The sequence below is a fragment of the Trichosurus vulpecula genome, chromosome 3 (genome assembly GCF_011100635.1).
Source record: "Trichosurus vulpecula isolate mTriVul1 chromosome 3, mTriVul1.pri, whole genome shotgun sequence".
Lineage (NCBI taxonomy): Eukaryota > Metazoa > Chordata > Mammalia > Diprotodontia > Phalangeridae > Trichosurus > Trichosurus vulpecula.
The window spans coordinates 155,924,669-155,941,499 of NC_050575.1; the positions used below are offsets into that span (position 1 = coordinate 155,924,669).

General features: G+C 37.1%; 1 protein-coding gene across 1 annotated transcript in view; it reads right to left on the reverse strand.

Annotated features, from left to right (window-relative positions):
- The window catches only part of AMFR (autocrine motility factor receptor), a 53,968-nt gene that overhangs the window by 24,695 nt on the left and 12,442 nt on the right, over window positions 1-16,831 (reverse strand). The window contains exons 2-8 of the mRNA XM_036749218.1: window positions 11,502-11,594; window positions 7,016-7,180; window positions 5,652-5,804; window positions 2,821-2,861; window positions 2,329-2,461; window positions 1,548-1,681; window positions 392-502 (exon numbers count right to left, since the gene is read on the reverse strand). Coding sequence (XP_036605113.1) covers window positions 392-502; window positions 1,548-1,681; window positions 2,329-2,461; window positions 2,821-2,861; window positions 5,652-5,804; window positions 7,016-7,180; window positions 11,502-11,594 — 830 coding nt within the window. The remainder of the gene's footprint in view (window positions 1-391; window positions 503-1,547; window positions 1,682-2,328; window positions 2,462-2,820; window positions 2,862-5,651; window positions 5,805-7,015; window positions 7,181-11,501; window positions 11,595-16,831) is intronic.

Genomic DNA, 16,831 nt, shown 5'->3' on the forward strand with positions numbered 1-16,831 from the left:
TCTAATAAATTCATAGAGAGTTTGAATACCATGCTGAAAAGAAACTTCTTATTTGACAAAAATGAAGTGCTACACCTGGGGTCATAACTGGAAAAAGCAGTGACAGCAATTGCCCTGAAGCACTCTCTAACAGTGATGCTAGGATAAAAGCGAATGTGTGAAGGGAAAGGTTTGAGGAGGTGGAGAAGAGTCCCCCATCTACATACACTTCTTGAAAGCCTCCCCCTCCCCCAGATCAGACACTACTGTGGGTACAGAAACTGCAGTGTATTAGCTAGATATATTTCCATAACTCTCAGTGTTTTCCTCTGCAAAATGAAGTAGCTATACTCAATGATTTCTAGAGGTCTCTTTAAGCTCCAATATTTGGTATTTTTCATTACACACATACTTGTGAAAGAGATGTCCACAGGGCAGTTTCCTTGCGGACTGCATGGAGTCCCAACAGATGGCACAGTCATCATTATTGACAGCTAGTTCTTCAGGAGTTGCAACTGCAAACCTGTAACAAAAACAAAAAACAAAATAAAAAATGAAGTAGGAACATCAATGTTGTTCTTCTAAAGCGCTACAGTAATTCAAAGCAATCAATCAGCATCATTCAACCCTTAACAATATTACACCTGTTAGGAATGACAACTCATACTTTAGTTTACAAAGAATATTCATATAGCTTCCCCACAGGAACCGCGTCAAATAAACAGGGCAAGTGTAATTATCCCCATTTTGCAAAAAATGGAACCGAAGCCTAAGGAGGTCACAGATTTGTTACACAGCCAGTAAGTGGATAATCCAGAGTCGAAAGGAGGGGCTTCTGATTTCAAGTCAAGTGTATTTTCTATTGCATTATGATGCCCTACCCTAAGTAGGTGTTAAGCTGAAAATCTTCGCAAAATTTAAACAAAAACAATTCATGTTCACTTTCTTCTATATCCTACTCAAGCTGGAGAAAAACACTCATAAACTTCACCTTATTAAAATTCATATTTACTGTTGGTAACTTTTAGATTTCTAGCCCAGGACAGAGGGGAAGCTTAAAGCCCTAAAAGTATGAAAAACCCAGATAAATACTCATAGCAAAAATAAATGGGCTACCTTGTGTTCACATAGTTACCTACACTTGCAATGCTCTTCCTTCACGTCTGCTTAATGAAATACTATGTATTTTTTAAGATCTAAGTCATGTGCCACTTATTCCTTAAAGAGAAAGCCTTAACCCAAGCAGTCATTTAATAGATTCATAAAATGACTTAAGTGTTTCTATTTTATCCTAGAGACAGTTAAGACTACTGAAAAGTCGTGAGCAAGGCTGTTGCATGATCAGACCTATGTTTAGGAGTACTTTAGCAGTAGTCTGATGAAAGTAGGCATTTAATAAATATTTGTAAATTGTATAGAATTCTCCTAAGACCCTAATATTATAATAAAATTCATAATAAGGTATAACAAATAATTTTTAAAAAAAAAAACAAACTTCTTAAGGAATTTATCACCATCCAACATCCAAAAAGACTGTATTTTAACACTATTCACTTGTGCTTACTTACCTGGCCTCCATATTTCCAACTACACGCAAGTAATTCTTGTGGCGACGGATTCGGCGTTGTACTTCATGGAACAGATAACGTAGCTGCATAAAGATCACCAAGCTGGCCATGGACAACCAGATGTTGCCAAACAGCTTAAAAAAAGGAGAAAAAAAATAAAAAACTAATATCCTGAAATTAATAATAGAATTCTAAAAGAAGTTATGTGGCATGTTTCAATGACTTTTAGCAAATTTTGTCATGCCCTGCTATCTGATTGCTATTAAGAATCTCCAAATTATATCTGAATGTTACATTCTGGACACAATTGATTTCACTCCTAAACAACCAAGTTGGTTTATTATTTGCAAATTTAACCAAAGTAAAAATTAAGCAGTTAAAACTTTTAAGTCAGAAACTAGCACAAAGGCTCTTTTTATTAAAACACAATGACAAAAAACTAACATCATAGGAATTATTGCCTATTATTTATACAGCTACTGCTAATTTACAGAAACTAAACTGTAGTATACAGGTAATTTTATGTTCAAAAATTACCCAATGACTCTATTTGGCAGAGATGATAAAATATTCTAGGAATATATTGAAAGACTCAATGGACTGGACATCAGACTAATTTATCCCAGAATGTTTCTTTGTATACTATGTACTTAGGGAAGACATTGAGATCACAGTTTAACTATCTTTTTATCGACTCACTACATTTCATTACATATGTCTCATTTTAAAATTTATTAATGAGGTCTTATCCTGAGTAGATGATTATTCTGGTGTTACATACCAACATGTGAATATGGTGCATAAGGTCCAGGGACAACAAAGTGAGCTCCATAACAAAATCTGTATAATACACGTAAGTGCCCTTTCCTTCCCATGTCCCTTCATGATTGAGATCCCAGAGGTGAATTACATAACTGTTGAGAAGAAATAATATTTAAATTGTCAGGACCCATTTTTGTTTAAACTTGAAATTCTGCCCCATTTATATAAATGTCCCATCCTCCAAACTAAAGCCATAACTAAGAGGGGGACAAGTATAGTTTTCTCTCCATGGTACCAATGTAGAGGAGGAGGGGGAGAAGGAGGAAAAGGATGGTGCATGCTTCACTCTTACTGCAGACAAGCATTGCGTTCTTTTACCAAACTGATTCATGCCTTGGAATCTCCAGATTTCTGGCACTGGGGAGTTCCTCTCCCAAGGACTGTTGCCTTCCCAAACCCTAAACAACACCCTCCTCTATCTCTCCAAGTAAAAAGACAGCTAGTTACTAACCGTAAAATCACATGAGCAGTCCTTACTGTCACAAGGAGAGACTGTAAAAAATAAGAATACACATTTTTACCTAATAAAATCCAGGAATATTCAGGCTGAATTCACTTTAGCAATCTGATATAAACCAAGATATAATCAACTCAATTAACAAGTTTGTTTGTTTTTTTAGTATACCAAGAATATCAGTTCCTTTAATTCCTCTGTCTCCTAAAGGTCATCCATTAGCCACTAATAATTCTACCATGAAGAAAGCAGGAAGCAAATCAATTTAGTTAGCAGCCCCTGCTGAAGGCTGGGTATATCCAATTATTAAAATCAATTATTAAGATAAGTTTTGAATTATCTGTGGATTTAATAATACATCCATTTTGTGCCTCCTTTTTAGCAGAGAAAACAGAACAATGAAAACATTCACTATGAAGACCTCAATCAGGTAAAAAGGCTATGTAAGTAACTTTCACCATCACATCCACACAGATATTACTCCTGATATTATGAACTCAGACCATCAGCCCAAAGATGAATATTAACCAAGATTTTGGAAACAGTCAATTCCACCAGATGGCAGTAATGTTAACTGTACTAGAAGTAGTTGTTTACAAAATTCTTGGGAATCCTTCCAGACGTTTCAAGACTAAAAAACTCAGTTCTTTATACTGTTTTAGTGTGAAGTTTATAGGTAACAATGAATTACAGCTTGCTAACATGACCATACTTTATTTAAAGGATTATTTCAATTATAATGATCAATTATGGCCTCAAAGAAGAGATAAGAAAAGGCATCTCTTCTCTTCCTTCCTTAAAGAGGTTGAAGGAGTACTGGCAAGGAACACTATACAGAGTATCAGTCTTTTTCGATATGCTGGTTAATTTTGCTAAACTTTTCCCCCTATTTTCATTCTATATTGATAATAAGGTATACAACTCTAGGAAGGGAAGGGAAATTCTGGTAAATATAGTTTAATAGTAAAAATAAAAGATATTAATAAAATTTTATTTTTAAAAACAAAGCATTTTTCAGCAATTCAAAAGATCTAAGATTTCATTGGTTATGGCTATTCCCACCACCTGATCTGAATGCTATCCCTTCATACCTTAGTAGTCAGTCTTCATAATTTCTGTAGCCCTCCAAAAATCACATGATAGCTAATCTTCTGGAGTTTAAAAAACTCCCACGTATATATGTATGTATGTATGTATTTTATGTGCATGTTTTTCATACATATGTGTACACACACACACACATCTGAGGATACTAGAGTTCAATTTAACATAGTTTAAAAACCACTATCAAAGCCACCAAAACAGTTGGGAACACTTTGTAATTTAAAATTTTACTTAAGTCATTTTCTATTTTTAAAAAATATATATTTAGAAAAGGCTTAAATGTATTCTCTCTGCCTAAAAGAGGAAAAAAAGAACCTTAGTGAAGGATTGATTAATAGTCCTTTAGCCAAAAGAATATGAGGGAAAGAAAGAACACACATCTCCTGTGGCTATTTTATACTGTAGAAAGATCTATATGATAAAAATGAGTTCATTTTGACTTTTTTTTTTTAAAAAAGAACCCCATTACAATACTGGCACTAGGGACCAAAATAAAATTCATATTATAGGCTTTCCAAGTTACAGTGAAAAAGATGTACTTTACATTATTACATTCAAAGGAAACATGATATAATCTAATATATAACCAAATCCATACTAGAGAAAGATAGTTTTTATAAAGGAGCTTCTAATGTGTTGCCAAAAAAGACGGCTAAAACAAAAAATTCATACTATAGTACTATCAAATCATGTAACTAAAATTAATTATACTTTTCTCAAATTTTGACTATCATATATTAGTAAAACGTAGAGAACTGATGACAAACATTGATTAATAATAAAACGCCTCTAATTCAAACTGATTAATATGGGAAGATTCCAAATTGCTTTCAAAAAAAAACTTTTCCTAATTATACTCAACATTTTACTTTCAATTTATTGCTGAACAAAAGTAAACTTCAGCCCCATTCCAACAAATTCCTGATTAATGAAGCCCAAATTAATAACTTTTTGGTATGACCTTTGACATTCCTGAGATTTTAGAATATATTTCACTATCATAACTAAAGATGAGATTTACTTTTCTTTTAGTCTTCATATAACATTTTTGCCTCAGACCTGTGGTTTCAACAGTGTAGAAATCACCTGCAATGATGTACCTCAGCAAAAATATAGTCTCAGAGAGTTGCATGTGAGACTAGATTGGTAAGTGATTTGTCCAGGATGACACAGCTTAGTAACCGTTGGAGAGAGAACTTCAATCTAGGTTCTCTGGATAACAAAGTCAAACTTCTATCCACTAAACCACTAAGTCTCTCTCAAGTAACACACCCACACCAAATATAAAGACATACCAAAAAGACAGCTTTAAAAACAGCATAAATCATAATATAGCAAACCTTGCTAAATTTCGACAAATTGTTTTATAAATGTCTTAATAAATGCTGACTGTTGTTATTATGGACTATGTTATTATGTTATTTTTCTATGGCAACATAGTTTGTATCTCATCCTATATAATTTTCTAAGGGCCCAGCTTATGTCGTACTTAAGGAAAAATGTTGTTTAATGTTAACCACTTCAAAGTACAGTTTATGATACCCCAAGGTAACTTTTCCTACTTCAAAATTAATGGCTATCACTAACTTTAATAATTCTTACTGGGTGAAGATTGTAAGTGGCAATTTCCATTTTTGTAAATACCTGTAATCTCTTTGAAAACATATAGAGAAAAACACAAATAAGCATTTGGCCAAGGCGAAATTCCACAGTGAAAGCCTCACCTCTGCAGCCATAAAAGCCAGTGTGTGCATTCCATGGGTGTAGCCCGTCACACAGCAGACAACAGCTAATCCACAACAGGAGAGTAGCATAGCAATCAGAAGAGTCAGCACTCGGACATGGCTGCTCATTGGTGTAGTGGGAGAAAACGAAAGCTGGAGTAAAATAAAGACAGAATCAAATAATTGCTGAACTTACACCCGGGGAGGAAGAACAGAGGAAACTTAGCTTCCTGATCAGAATGAGAGTTTCTATTATAGGAGTTTTGTCTGACTAAATGTGACAAGTGCTGCAGACAAAGAGCACTGATGACCTCGGACTGTGGTGACAGTGGTCCTCTGATGTACCTTGATGTACACTGACATTATGCATTAGTTAACTTAACCAAAATAACAGAAGAATGATAGTAAGCACTTACATAGCACTTTTGAGGTTTGCAAGAACATTTTGCCATTCACTCCATCAGTGAGGTCAGTGCTACTGATCATCTTGTACCAAGCAGACTCCAGGACAGTGTAAGATTTTGTTCCATTTGTATATTTGGATTCACTAAGACAAAGTCTGGGAGACTAAGTTGGAAGGCTGAAACTGGAAGCTATTCAAGTATTTGAGAATATGGGAGGATGGTCAATTTAGCTAGAAAAATATGAGACTTTATAAAATTTTATTAAATTCCTAAAAGTTTGATAGAGAAGACTTAGTTGAGGGGCAACTGACCGTAATGCTGGGTAACCAAAACAGGCTGGTTCAGGGAAATTCTAAAGACAGAACAGAATGTAAGGAAGCTGCTGAGTTTGGGTTCAAATTTTCACCCAAAGTTGAGAGGCAGAGCTGGGATCTAGACAGAAAATGGCCCTGCCAGGGACCTTGGTAGCTGAAAGGGATAGCTCATTCTTAGCCTCGGGGTATGGTGCACACTATCAGTAACAGGCTTTAACCAAGTTGAGTTAGAAAAGTCAGCCACAGGGAAAGATGTGAAACGCCAAGTACTAGAAGAAACTGATTAAAGTTTTAAACTGTGATTGAGCTAGAAGAGAAATGGAAGACTGTGTACCTCTAAATTAGCTAATTTAAATATAATTTGTGTGCAAAGATAACTTGGCACTACAGTAAAGGAGTTTATGCCCTCGCACTTACTCTAGTATACACTGCGGGGTGGACTAGCCCAGAAAGGAAAGGGTAGAGGGCTTGCAAATCTCATTTAATAATGGTCTTTGAAGAATCCCTTCCTAATCAATTGAGAAGCACCAAAAAAAATCCATCCCAGCAAGTGACAATAGGAACAAAGCCTGGCTGCTCACTCATACTCCGCATTTCAAAGCTGCCAGAACCATGTAACTGAAGAAAAGCAGTTCTGAAAACTTACATATTCAAACCTGTCTTTGCATAGCTGCACCATCAGATGCAAAAACACCAGCCCAGCAAACCAGAGACACCACATCACCACCTCTTCCACTGTCTGGACATTCAGCACACCAAAAATGAAAATGAACTTGTAGAAGATAAAGTTCCAAAACTTGTCTTTTAGGTGCTAAGGAGAAAAAGTATAATGGAAAAAAAAGTTCATAAAAGGATCTACTATCATAAGAACCCCACATATCAAGGAATTTCTCCATACACAAAGTCAGCTGGCAAGGGGAAAAGTCTGCATTTAGCTACTTATTCCCTTTCAAAAATAGTTTAAATATTCATTTCTAAGAAATAGGTAGCATGATGATCAGTAGTGGAAAGGAAAAAGGGGGGAAAGGGTGGCATAGGCAAAAATTACATATTAATCCTTTCGTTGAGCACTTTGAAATAACCTAGAAAATAGGCACTTATAGGCACTTCTAATCCTGTGTTTGTCAATGATTTTGCTATGTATGTAAACTTCTAGTTATAACGGATGACTATGTTGGTCCTCCATCCTAACTATGACCAAAAATTCTTAGTATTTAAAACAAATTAAAAATGTTTTATTATACTATTTAAAAATTTCATGTTTTCATTTTTCTAAAATGTTAAGGTGCAGATCTATTGCGATTTGCACTGGCAGTAGTTTCCTAATAAAATTTCAAGTCTAGATTAAAAAAAGTATGCATGTATTTATTAGTAGTTGTAATGGTAATGTAAATTTGAAGATCTTCCCCATCTATTAACAGGCCCATGTGACCTGCTTATGTCACAGGAAGCCAAGGTCACATGTGGTGAGAAGAATTTGCTGAATGAGTGAAACAGGAAAGGTTGGAGCAGGAAGTCAGTCAGTCAGAGCAGTTAGAGTGAGGGAGAGAACACACGCAGGCAAGGAGTCAGCTAGGATTTGGGAGTGTTTGTGGGAAGGCCCCAGCAGGGGGAAGACTCTGGGATAGGGTGGCTCCCTCCTGTGATAATGTGTATTAACTTCTTTGCTGTTTGGATGGACTGGACTTACTGGTTTTGGGATTGGGTTTTCTGGTGTCTGAATAGATGTTTTGCTTCTGTCTTCTATATGGAGAGTCTGTTATATTTTGCTATTCAGAACCACGCCAGCACACTCATAACAATAGCAATTGTTGTGAATATTGCCTTGGCGATACAGTAGTAGATGGGGAAACTAAGGTTGTATATTTCATTTTTTCAAGAAATAACTATAAGATCACTAGGTTTTCAGAATGGACTACATAGAAAAGTTAAGATTTATTCACTATTACTTACTGAGGCAACACGCTCTGCTGGATTGATAGAAAGTACAGTGGACTTGAATTTTGAAGACCTGTGTTTGAGTCTTGACTGCCATCTACTAGCTGTGTGACCTTACACAAATCAGCTTACGTCTCTGGACCTCAGTTTCCAAATATTTCAAATATTACTCAGGGTAATGCTGGTAAATGTTTAACAACCGGCTCTCCAAAAATGCACAAAAGTTTAATCTGCCTCACTAACATTTTTGTCCACCATTTTATCAAGTCTAGACAATGAACAAATCAAGTGCTGATTTGTCATGTTGGCCAGTTTTAAAAGTATAAATGCTCCTACTAAAAATTTAGCCATCGTTCCCTATAAGCAGTACGAGCTAGCTCTAGCACACCCCGATCATACTAAATGACAAACACTTGTGAGGTAGGCATAACATGCATTCCTATTTTATAGCTGGAAGGAAAGTGAAGATAGAAGGAAAGTGAAGGCTCAGCAAGGTTCAAGTTTTGCCCGTGGTCACATGGCTAGTAATATTGGTAGTAGGACTTAAACCCAGATCTTCCTGATTCCCAAGGTCAACGCTCTTATCTACTCTATCATACTATCTCTTCATACACCCTCTTAACTCACTGGTTTCAAATTCATGGGAAATTATTTAATCTCTTTGGGCTTCAGTTTTCTCATTTGTAAAAATGAGGGGGTGAGACTAGTGAACATATAAGTTCCTTTATTTACACTTCTAAGTCTATAATAATGTTCTGACAGGCTGGCCTTTTGCTTAAATATGAAATTTTATTCTAAAACTTTTACTGCAGACCTGTTTCTTTATCTTTAAAAAAGGGAACTGGATCAAGTGATATAAGGTCCCTTTTATCTCTAACACCATATTATTCTGTTTAATATTAATTTACCTGATTATACATATACTTAATATCTGAGTTTGATATTATGCTCTCCCCTTCATAAGTTCCTAGAGGGTAAAGGTCATTATGATCTAATTTGTTTCAGATAGTTCCTAGCCAAAAAAAAAGCGCCTTTTGGTAAGATTAAATATAAAATAGGCCATATTATACAAACTATAATATATTACATTTACATAGGACAAAGTAATGTTTTAGACAGCCAACCATACAAAAAGATTCTCTGTATGGTTCTTAATAATCTGAAAGGCATTTGCAGAAGTGACAAATCTAAAACTATGGTGTTGAATTCCAAAGGACCCACGATGAAAAAGGCTACCTATCTCCTGAGAAAGAACTACTGAACTGAGTGTAGACTGAAGCATACTTTTTTCACTTTCTTTATGTTTTTTTGCTTTTTATTGTTTTGGGGCTTTTTTTTTTTTTTTGGCAACACCGACTAATGTGGAAATATGTTCTGCAGGACTTCACAGTAGTATAATTGATATATTGCTTGCCTTCTCAATTGCTGGGGGAGGGGTGGGAAGAAGGGAGAGGCTACGGAACTCAAAAAAATTTTTAAATGAATGTTTAGAAAAATAAAAGTAGTGTTGGATGACAAATACATTCTTTCAATATTCACTCTACATAGTAGACTATCCCTAAAATACTCTATGGTCACACTTTTTTTTTTTAAATGGTCACAATCTTGAGAAATTCATCATTAGACTCAAATATACCAAAGGGGATAAGTAACATTTGGGGGAAGAAAGAGAAAAGGAAAGATTTAGCTGACTCTCTTGATGTATTACCCCCAAAACAAAAGCAATATCATACATGGGTTCAACGGTTTACCAGTTTAAGGTTCCATGTGAACAGCAAACTGACCTAAACCTTCCTAGTTTCCTTTTAAATGCAACTAATTTCTGTATAATAAGTTAAAAGTTTTTATTGGGAGAAAAATAAGTGTAAAAAAGTTTGTTATAGTCCGCAGTAAACTATGTATTCCATTGGCCTTGCTTGGGAGACCACTATGGTTGACACTTTGGTTTGTTGTTATCAGCTATTTCAGTCATGCCAGCCTCTTCAAGATCCCATCTTGGGGTTTTCCTGGAAAAGATACTAGGGTCTTTTGCTGTTTCCTCCTTTGGCTCATTTTACAGATAAAGAAACTGAGGCAAACAGGGTTAGGGAACTTGCCCAAGGTCACACAGCTAATAAGTGTCTGAGGCTGCATCTGAACTCAGGAAGATGAGTCTTCCTGACTCCAGGCCTGGCACTCTATCCACAGGGCCATCTTGCTGCCTGAACTTTAGCAGCAAGTGCTAATTCTCTAACATAAAGACTTTAGGGGGAACAAAAAAAAATAACTGTAGTCCTGCTTAGAATGCAGGAGCTCATCGTTGTCATAATCCTATTTTAGTTCTAAAATGGCAGCCAGGAGACTTCCAAAAGCTATGGCATTTACTAATGCCACAGTTCACAGAATCACAGATTTACAGCTGGAAGGGACCCTGGAGGCTAAACGTTTCGTCTGAACCCCAGAGGAATAAAGTGACTTGCCAGAGACCAGATAGGAAACAAGTGGCAGAGTCCAGGACTTTACTCTGATTCAACATCCAACACTTTTTCCACCATACTACGCTGCTGCTTACACCAAGTCCCTTCTGTTGATCATATGGGATTAAAATTCCAAAGGGTCAAGAAAAGGCAGAGCTAGGAATCCTCTCCATGAAAACACTCCTTTGTAAAACAAGCAGGGCCACACCTAAAATTTAGCAGCAGTTACCAGTAATATCTGTGTATCTACTCACAGTGTTTAACTAATGGAATAGGAAGTTCTTTTTTAAAAGGACCATTCTGAATCCCTTTTTAGAGACAAATTATTCTCTATCAATGCCCACTGGATCCCAAAACTATAAGTGGGAAGAGTTATTTTAGATAGCTGACCTACCTATATCTATATATATATATCTATATATCTATATCTATATCTATATCTATATCTATATCTATATCTATATATATATACACACATATACACACCTCCCGGGAATCAAAAGCAGATACAAGGGAAAGTCATCAAATGTCTTGAAAAGATAAACTGAGATTCTTAACTTGTTTTGATACAAAAAAATCTCTTGAGTAATTTCTTCCTTTCATGCTCCAAAATGGGATCTTTAAGAATATTCATCTACCTCAAATCTCAAAAAATCACACACATACACACATATAACTGGCTACCAGACAGCTAGTGTTATTGCCCTATTTGTGATATTATGCATACAAATCACTTACCTGCCTCTCACTAACTCGAAGAGGACCAAATACGACACACTGGATTAGCTTGGCCACCAACATCAAGAAACAGCAAGCAGTATTTACCAAGACCTATACATAAACCCAAGAGAGGAGCAAATTTTATTTCTCCTGCTGAAAAGATATAAAGCAATATTAAAGACTTTGTAGTAGAAAATTCAGCCATAATTTCCAGGAAGTTGAAACTCAATTCAGTTTAGCATTTACTAAAGGCCTTCTCTATGCATAAGGTACTATGCACCATGATATAAAAATTAAACACTGTGATACAAAAATAAACAGTCCAGTCCTCTAAAAACTTACATGATAACAGGGAAGATCAATCAGCAATTATGTGATACCAAAAGAAAAAGTCCCCACTCTAAAGGAGCTTCCTTCTATCGAGGGAAACAACATGGTACATATATTTAAGCATATATAGAATTACTATAATGTAGTTTGGGGACAGAAGGCACTAGCACCTGAAGAGGATCAAAAAAGGCTTCATGTGAAAGCTAGAGCCTGAGCTGAATCTTAAAGTAATCTTTCTTAAAGTAAGAGATATGGCACATATAAAAATAATTGCAGGACAAAAGAATACAGCAAATACATAGGAAAGCTTTAGAAGTGTGCCATGAGGAGAGAGGGAAAACATTTTTCTAAAACTAAGGAAGACTTCCTGAAGGTGGCATCTGAACTGAGTCTTTAAGTTAAGGTGAGGGAATAAGGCAAACAAAACATTTCTAGTATTGAGAACAATGACAGAGAGAAACGATCTATTTACAGGAAAGAATAGTTTCATTTGGTGAGAAACTTAGTCCTGCAAAAGTGTTGTTGTTTTGTCATTTTCAGTCATGTCCAACTTTTCATGATCCCTCTGGGGTTTTCTTCGCAGAGATAATGGAGTGGTTTGCCATTTCCTTCTCCAGTTCATTTTACAGATGAGAATGGTGAGGTGAACAGGGTTAAGTGACTCGCCCAGTAGTATCTGAGGCCATATTTGAAACCAGGCATTCCTGTCTCTAGCCCTGGGACTATCCACTGCACCACCTAGCTGCTCTGTAAAGGTACATTTAAGCTATATTGTAAAGAGCTTTAAAAGCCAAGCTAAGTTTCTCAATAAACAATGGTAAACAACTGATGGTCTCTGGGGGTAGAGAAAAGTAGAGTGATATGATTACATCTGTAATAGATTAACCTGACAGTAGAATCTAGTCAGTCAACCAGGCACTGGTGCTAAAACTCTGGAAATACAAAGAAGAGCAAAAGTAACTTTAACCTCAATGAAATTACATTATAATGGGAGAAGATAACATATATACAAAATTGATGGAGGGGTCTTTGAGAAGAGAAGGCATTAGCAGCTTGGGTAACCACAAAGCTCTTCTGGAATTGGTGAGATTTGCAAGTGTGGGGAACAGCAAGAAGGAAGTCACAAAGGTGGGTCAGTCATCAAGCATTTATTAAGCATCTATTACATGCTGACCACTGTGCTAAGCTCTGAGGATACAAAGAAAGTTACATGGTGGAATGAATAGAGTGCTGGGCCTGGAGTTAGGAGAACCTAAGTTCATATCTGGCCTCAGACACTAGTTGTGTGATCTTGGGCAAGTCACTGAACCCGCTTGCCTCAGTTTCCTCATTTGTAAAATGGAGATAATAATAGCACCTACCTCCCAGAGTTCTTGTGAGGATTAAAGGAGACAATTGTAAAGTGCTTAGCACAACGCCTGGCACACAGTAAGCACTATATAAATGTTAATTATTATTATTATTATTATTATTATTATTGAAGGCAAAAAATAGTCCCTTGTCTCAAGGGGCTCCATAGTTTAATGGAGGAGACAATATGCGAATAGCAATGTACAAACAGGATGTGTGTATGTGTGTGTGTGTGTGTGTGTGTGTGTGTATAGGGTAAATTAGAGATAATCTCAAAAGGAAGACAAAGGTTTCCTGAAGAAGGTGAGACTTCAGCTGAGACTTGATGGAAGCCAGAGGAGGTCAAGATGAAGAGAGAGTTCCCAGCATGGAGGACTGCCAATAAAAATGTCAGGAGATGGGAGTGTCATCAAGTGAGGAACAGCACATGTCACTGGATCTAATGATGTGTTGGGGGGAGGGTGCAAAAAGAAAGTGTAAAAAAGACTTGGAAAAGTAGGAGGGGCCAGGTTATGGTGGACTTTTAAAGCCAAACAGGATTTTATGTTCAACCTAGAAGCAATAACTAGGGAGTCAATGGGGTTGACTGAATAGGGGAGTGACATAGATCTGTGCTTTAGAAAGATTGATTTGAAAGCTGAGTGGAATATGGATTGAAGGGGAGAGATATGAAGGCCAATCAGCAGGCTACTGCAATAGTCCAGGGATGAGGGAATGAGAGTCTGCACCAGGATGGTGGCAGTGTCAGAGGCGAGAAGAGGGCTTAAATGAGAGATGTTTTAAAGGTAAAAATGACAGGAGCCAGCAACTGATTGGATATGGTGAGTAAGAATGATTGAGGAGTTGAAGATGACACCCTGGTTGTGAGTGTAGATACCGGGGAGGATGGTGGTACCCCTAACAGTAAGTAATAGGAAAGCCAAGAAGAGGTGAGGCCTTAGGGGAAAAGACAATTAGTTCATTTTTGGACATGTTAAGTTTAAGATGCCTACGGGACATCCAGTTCAAGATGTCCAATAGGCAGTTGGAGGTGTGAAACCTGCGGTCAGGAGAGAGGTTAGGGCTAGACAAATAGATCTGAAAGTCACCTGCATATCCACGGTAGCTGATAAGATCACCAAATGAAATCGTACAGAGAGAAAATAGAAGAGGGCCCAGGACAGAGCCTTTGGAGACACCCCAAATTAGCAGAAGGGACTTAGATGAAGATCCAGTAAAGGAAATTGAGGTGTAATCAGACAGGTATAAGAAGAATCAGGAGAGTAGTGCCATGAAAACACAGAGAGAAGAAAGTATCACAAAGAAGGGGTGACTGACAGAGTCAAAGACTACAGATAAGTCAAGAAGGATGAGAATTGAGAAGATGCTACTAGATTTGGCACTTAAGAGTTCATTGGCAATTTTGGAGAGAGCAGTTTCAGTTGAATAATGTTAGAAGTCAGACAGCAGAGAGTGAAAGGAGAAGACATAGGTACTAAATAAAGATAGGTTTTTCATGGAGTTTAGTCACAAAAGGAAGAAAAGATATAAAATGACAGATTGTCCTAAGGATGGATGGATCAAGTGAAGGGTTTCTGAGAATGGAGGAGACATGGGCATGTTTGTATTGTGGGATACAATCTAGTAGACAGGAAGAAAACAGAGATAAGTGAGAGAGTAGGGAAGAGGCAATCTCTTGAAAAAGGATGGAACAAGAACACTAGTGCATGTAAAAGCGGCAAGGAGAAGGGCCTCTTCACGTAAGACAGGTATGAAGAAAGGCATCTGAGAAATATAAGTAGGCCAGGGTCTGCATTGTAGAATACACAGAAGAGAGTAGAGTGAAAGAAGACTAAAAAAATAGGAAGGGTCCATGTTATGAAAAAATTTATATGCTAAATAAAGGAGGCTATATATGATCCTGGAGTTAACAGGGAGCCACTGGAATTCACTAATCAGGAGGTGATATAATCAGACTTACATTTGAGATAAAACATCTCAGCAGCTGAGTGGACAATGGACTGAAGTGAGATGAGACTTGAGACAGGAAGACAACTTAAAAGGCCACTGTAATAGTCTGAGTGAAATGTGAGGAAAGCCTGAACTCGGGTTGTAGCTAAATGAGTAGAGATAAAGGGACATACATGAGAGATGCTGTAAAGTCAGAAATGATAATATTTGGCAATATGTGTGGTAATAACTGAGATTGTGGGCCTTGGTGAATAGGAAGAAGATGATGCCTTTAAGAATAATAAGGAAGTTTGGAAGATAGGATGAAGGAGGGATAATGAGTTCTGTTTTGGACATGCTGAGTTTGAGGTACCTAGAGGATCACCAATTCGAGAAGTCCTTAATAGCATTTGGCAATGCACAACTAGAACTCAGGAGAGAGAGAATATACATGAATAGAGAGCTCTGGGAATCACTGAGGGATGGGGGGAGGGGGCGCTGACTTCAACAAGGGCTCAAAGACAGACAAGTAAGCAAGGAAAAGGTTTATAATTTAAGTTTGGTCATTATAGAGTAGGTATTCCAAAGTGCACAGTGGAAGGGGAGAGCAGAGTTGAGAAGGAACGGCAAACTGGGGGTGGGAACAAAGTTTATATATTGGCAGCCAGGGGTTTAGAATCGCAGGGATGTATGTAGAATGAAGTTGAAAGGAGGCATAAACTAAAAGGTATAAGACTAATTTGGATGCTATCATAACACTGCACATAATGTGTAAATGTGGCCCAAAACTATGACTGTAGCAGTAAAGAAGGAGAAAGGAGATGGGGGCGTGGGGGGGGGTGAGGTGTATGAAAATAGAATTGTGAAAACAGAATGGATAGGACTCTGTAACTGGTAATGTAGAGGGTGAGGAAGAGTAAAGAGCACTTCAAGCTTTTGAGCATAAATAACTGGCACATAGTAAGTAATTAATAAATGCTTGTTGTCTTAAAATCGAAGAAATCTGGATTTAAGTCCTATCTCGGACACTAACTGCATGATCTTGGGCAAGTAAATTAACTCTCCCGAGCTTCAGTTTCCTTTGTAAAATGAGGTATGATGGTCTCTGAGGTCCCTTTCAGGTGTACATTTATGATCCCTTAATCCTATATAATCAGCACAAGGGAAAACTAGAAATCACTGAAGAAGTCTTAAATAATCGTATATATTTTGTCAAACATTATCATAAGACACAACTACAAAATAAAGGGTCACAGAATTTGTAGTTGAAGAGGAGCTAAGAGATCATCTAGTACAAATAATGAGAAAATGTAAGGTTCAATGAGGTAAGGTATCTTATCCAAGGTCAAGAAGGCAGAACGTGGCTGACTCAAAATTTGAACCCAAGGCTTGATTCCAAATCTGCTGTTGCCTCTCTTTGAAGACATCATGCTCTAGATGATAGTGATAGCTGTAAAAGCCAAGCAGCAAACGTTGGGGCAAAAAAATAAGAGAAACCCAGGCCAAAGAAACAGAAAGGAAAAAAGGAATGCCAAAAGAAGAAAGACAGAATCAAGCAAGAAAGGGGTAAAGTTGGGTATGAGTTTCAAAACTGTGGACTCTTCATAGCTTATGGGTAAAAAGACAAAACCACATACATCCTGGAAGATTTCCTTGCATTCACTACATTTAGAGAGTTTCTCTCCAGTGTGAATTCTCTGAAGTTGATTCAACACTGACTGAAGGCTCTGCCCCAGTGA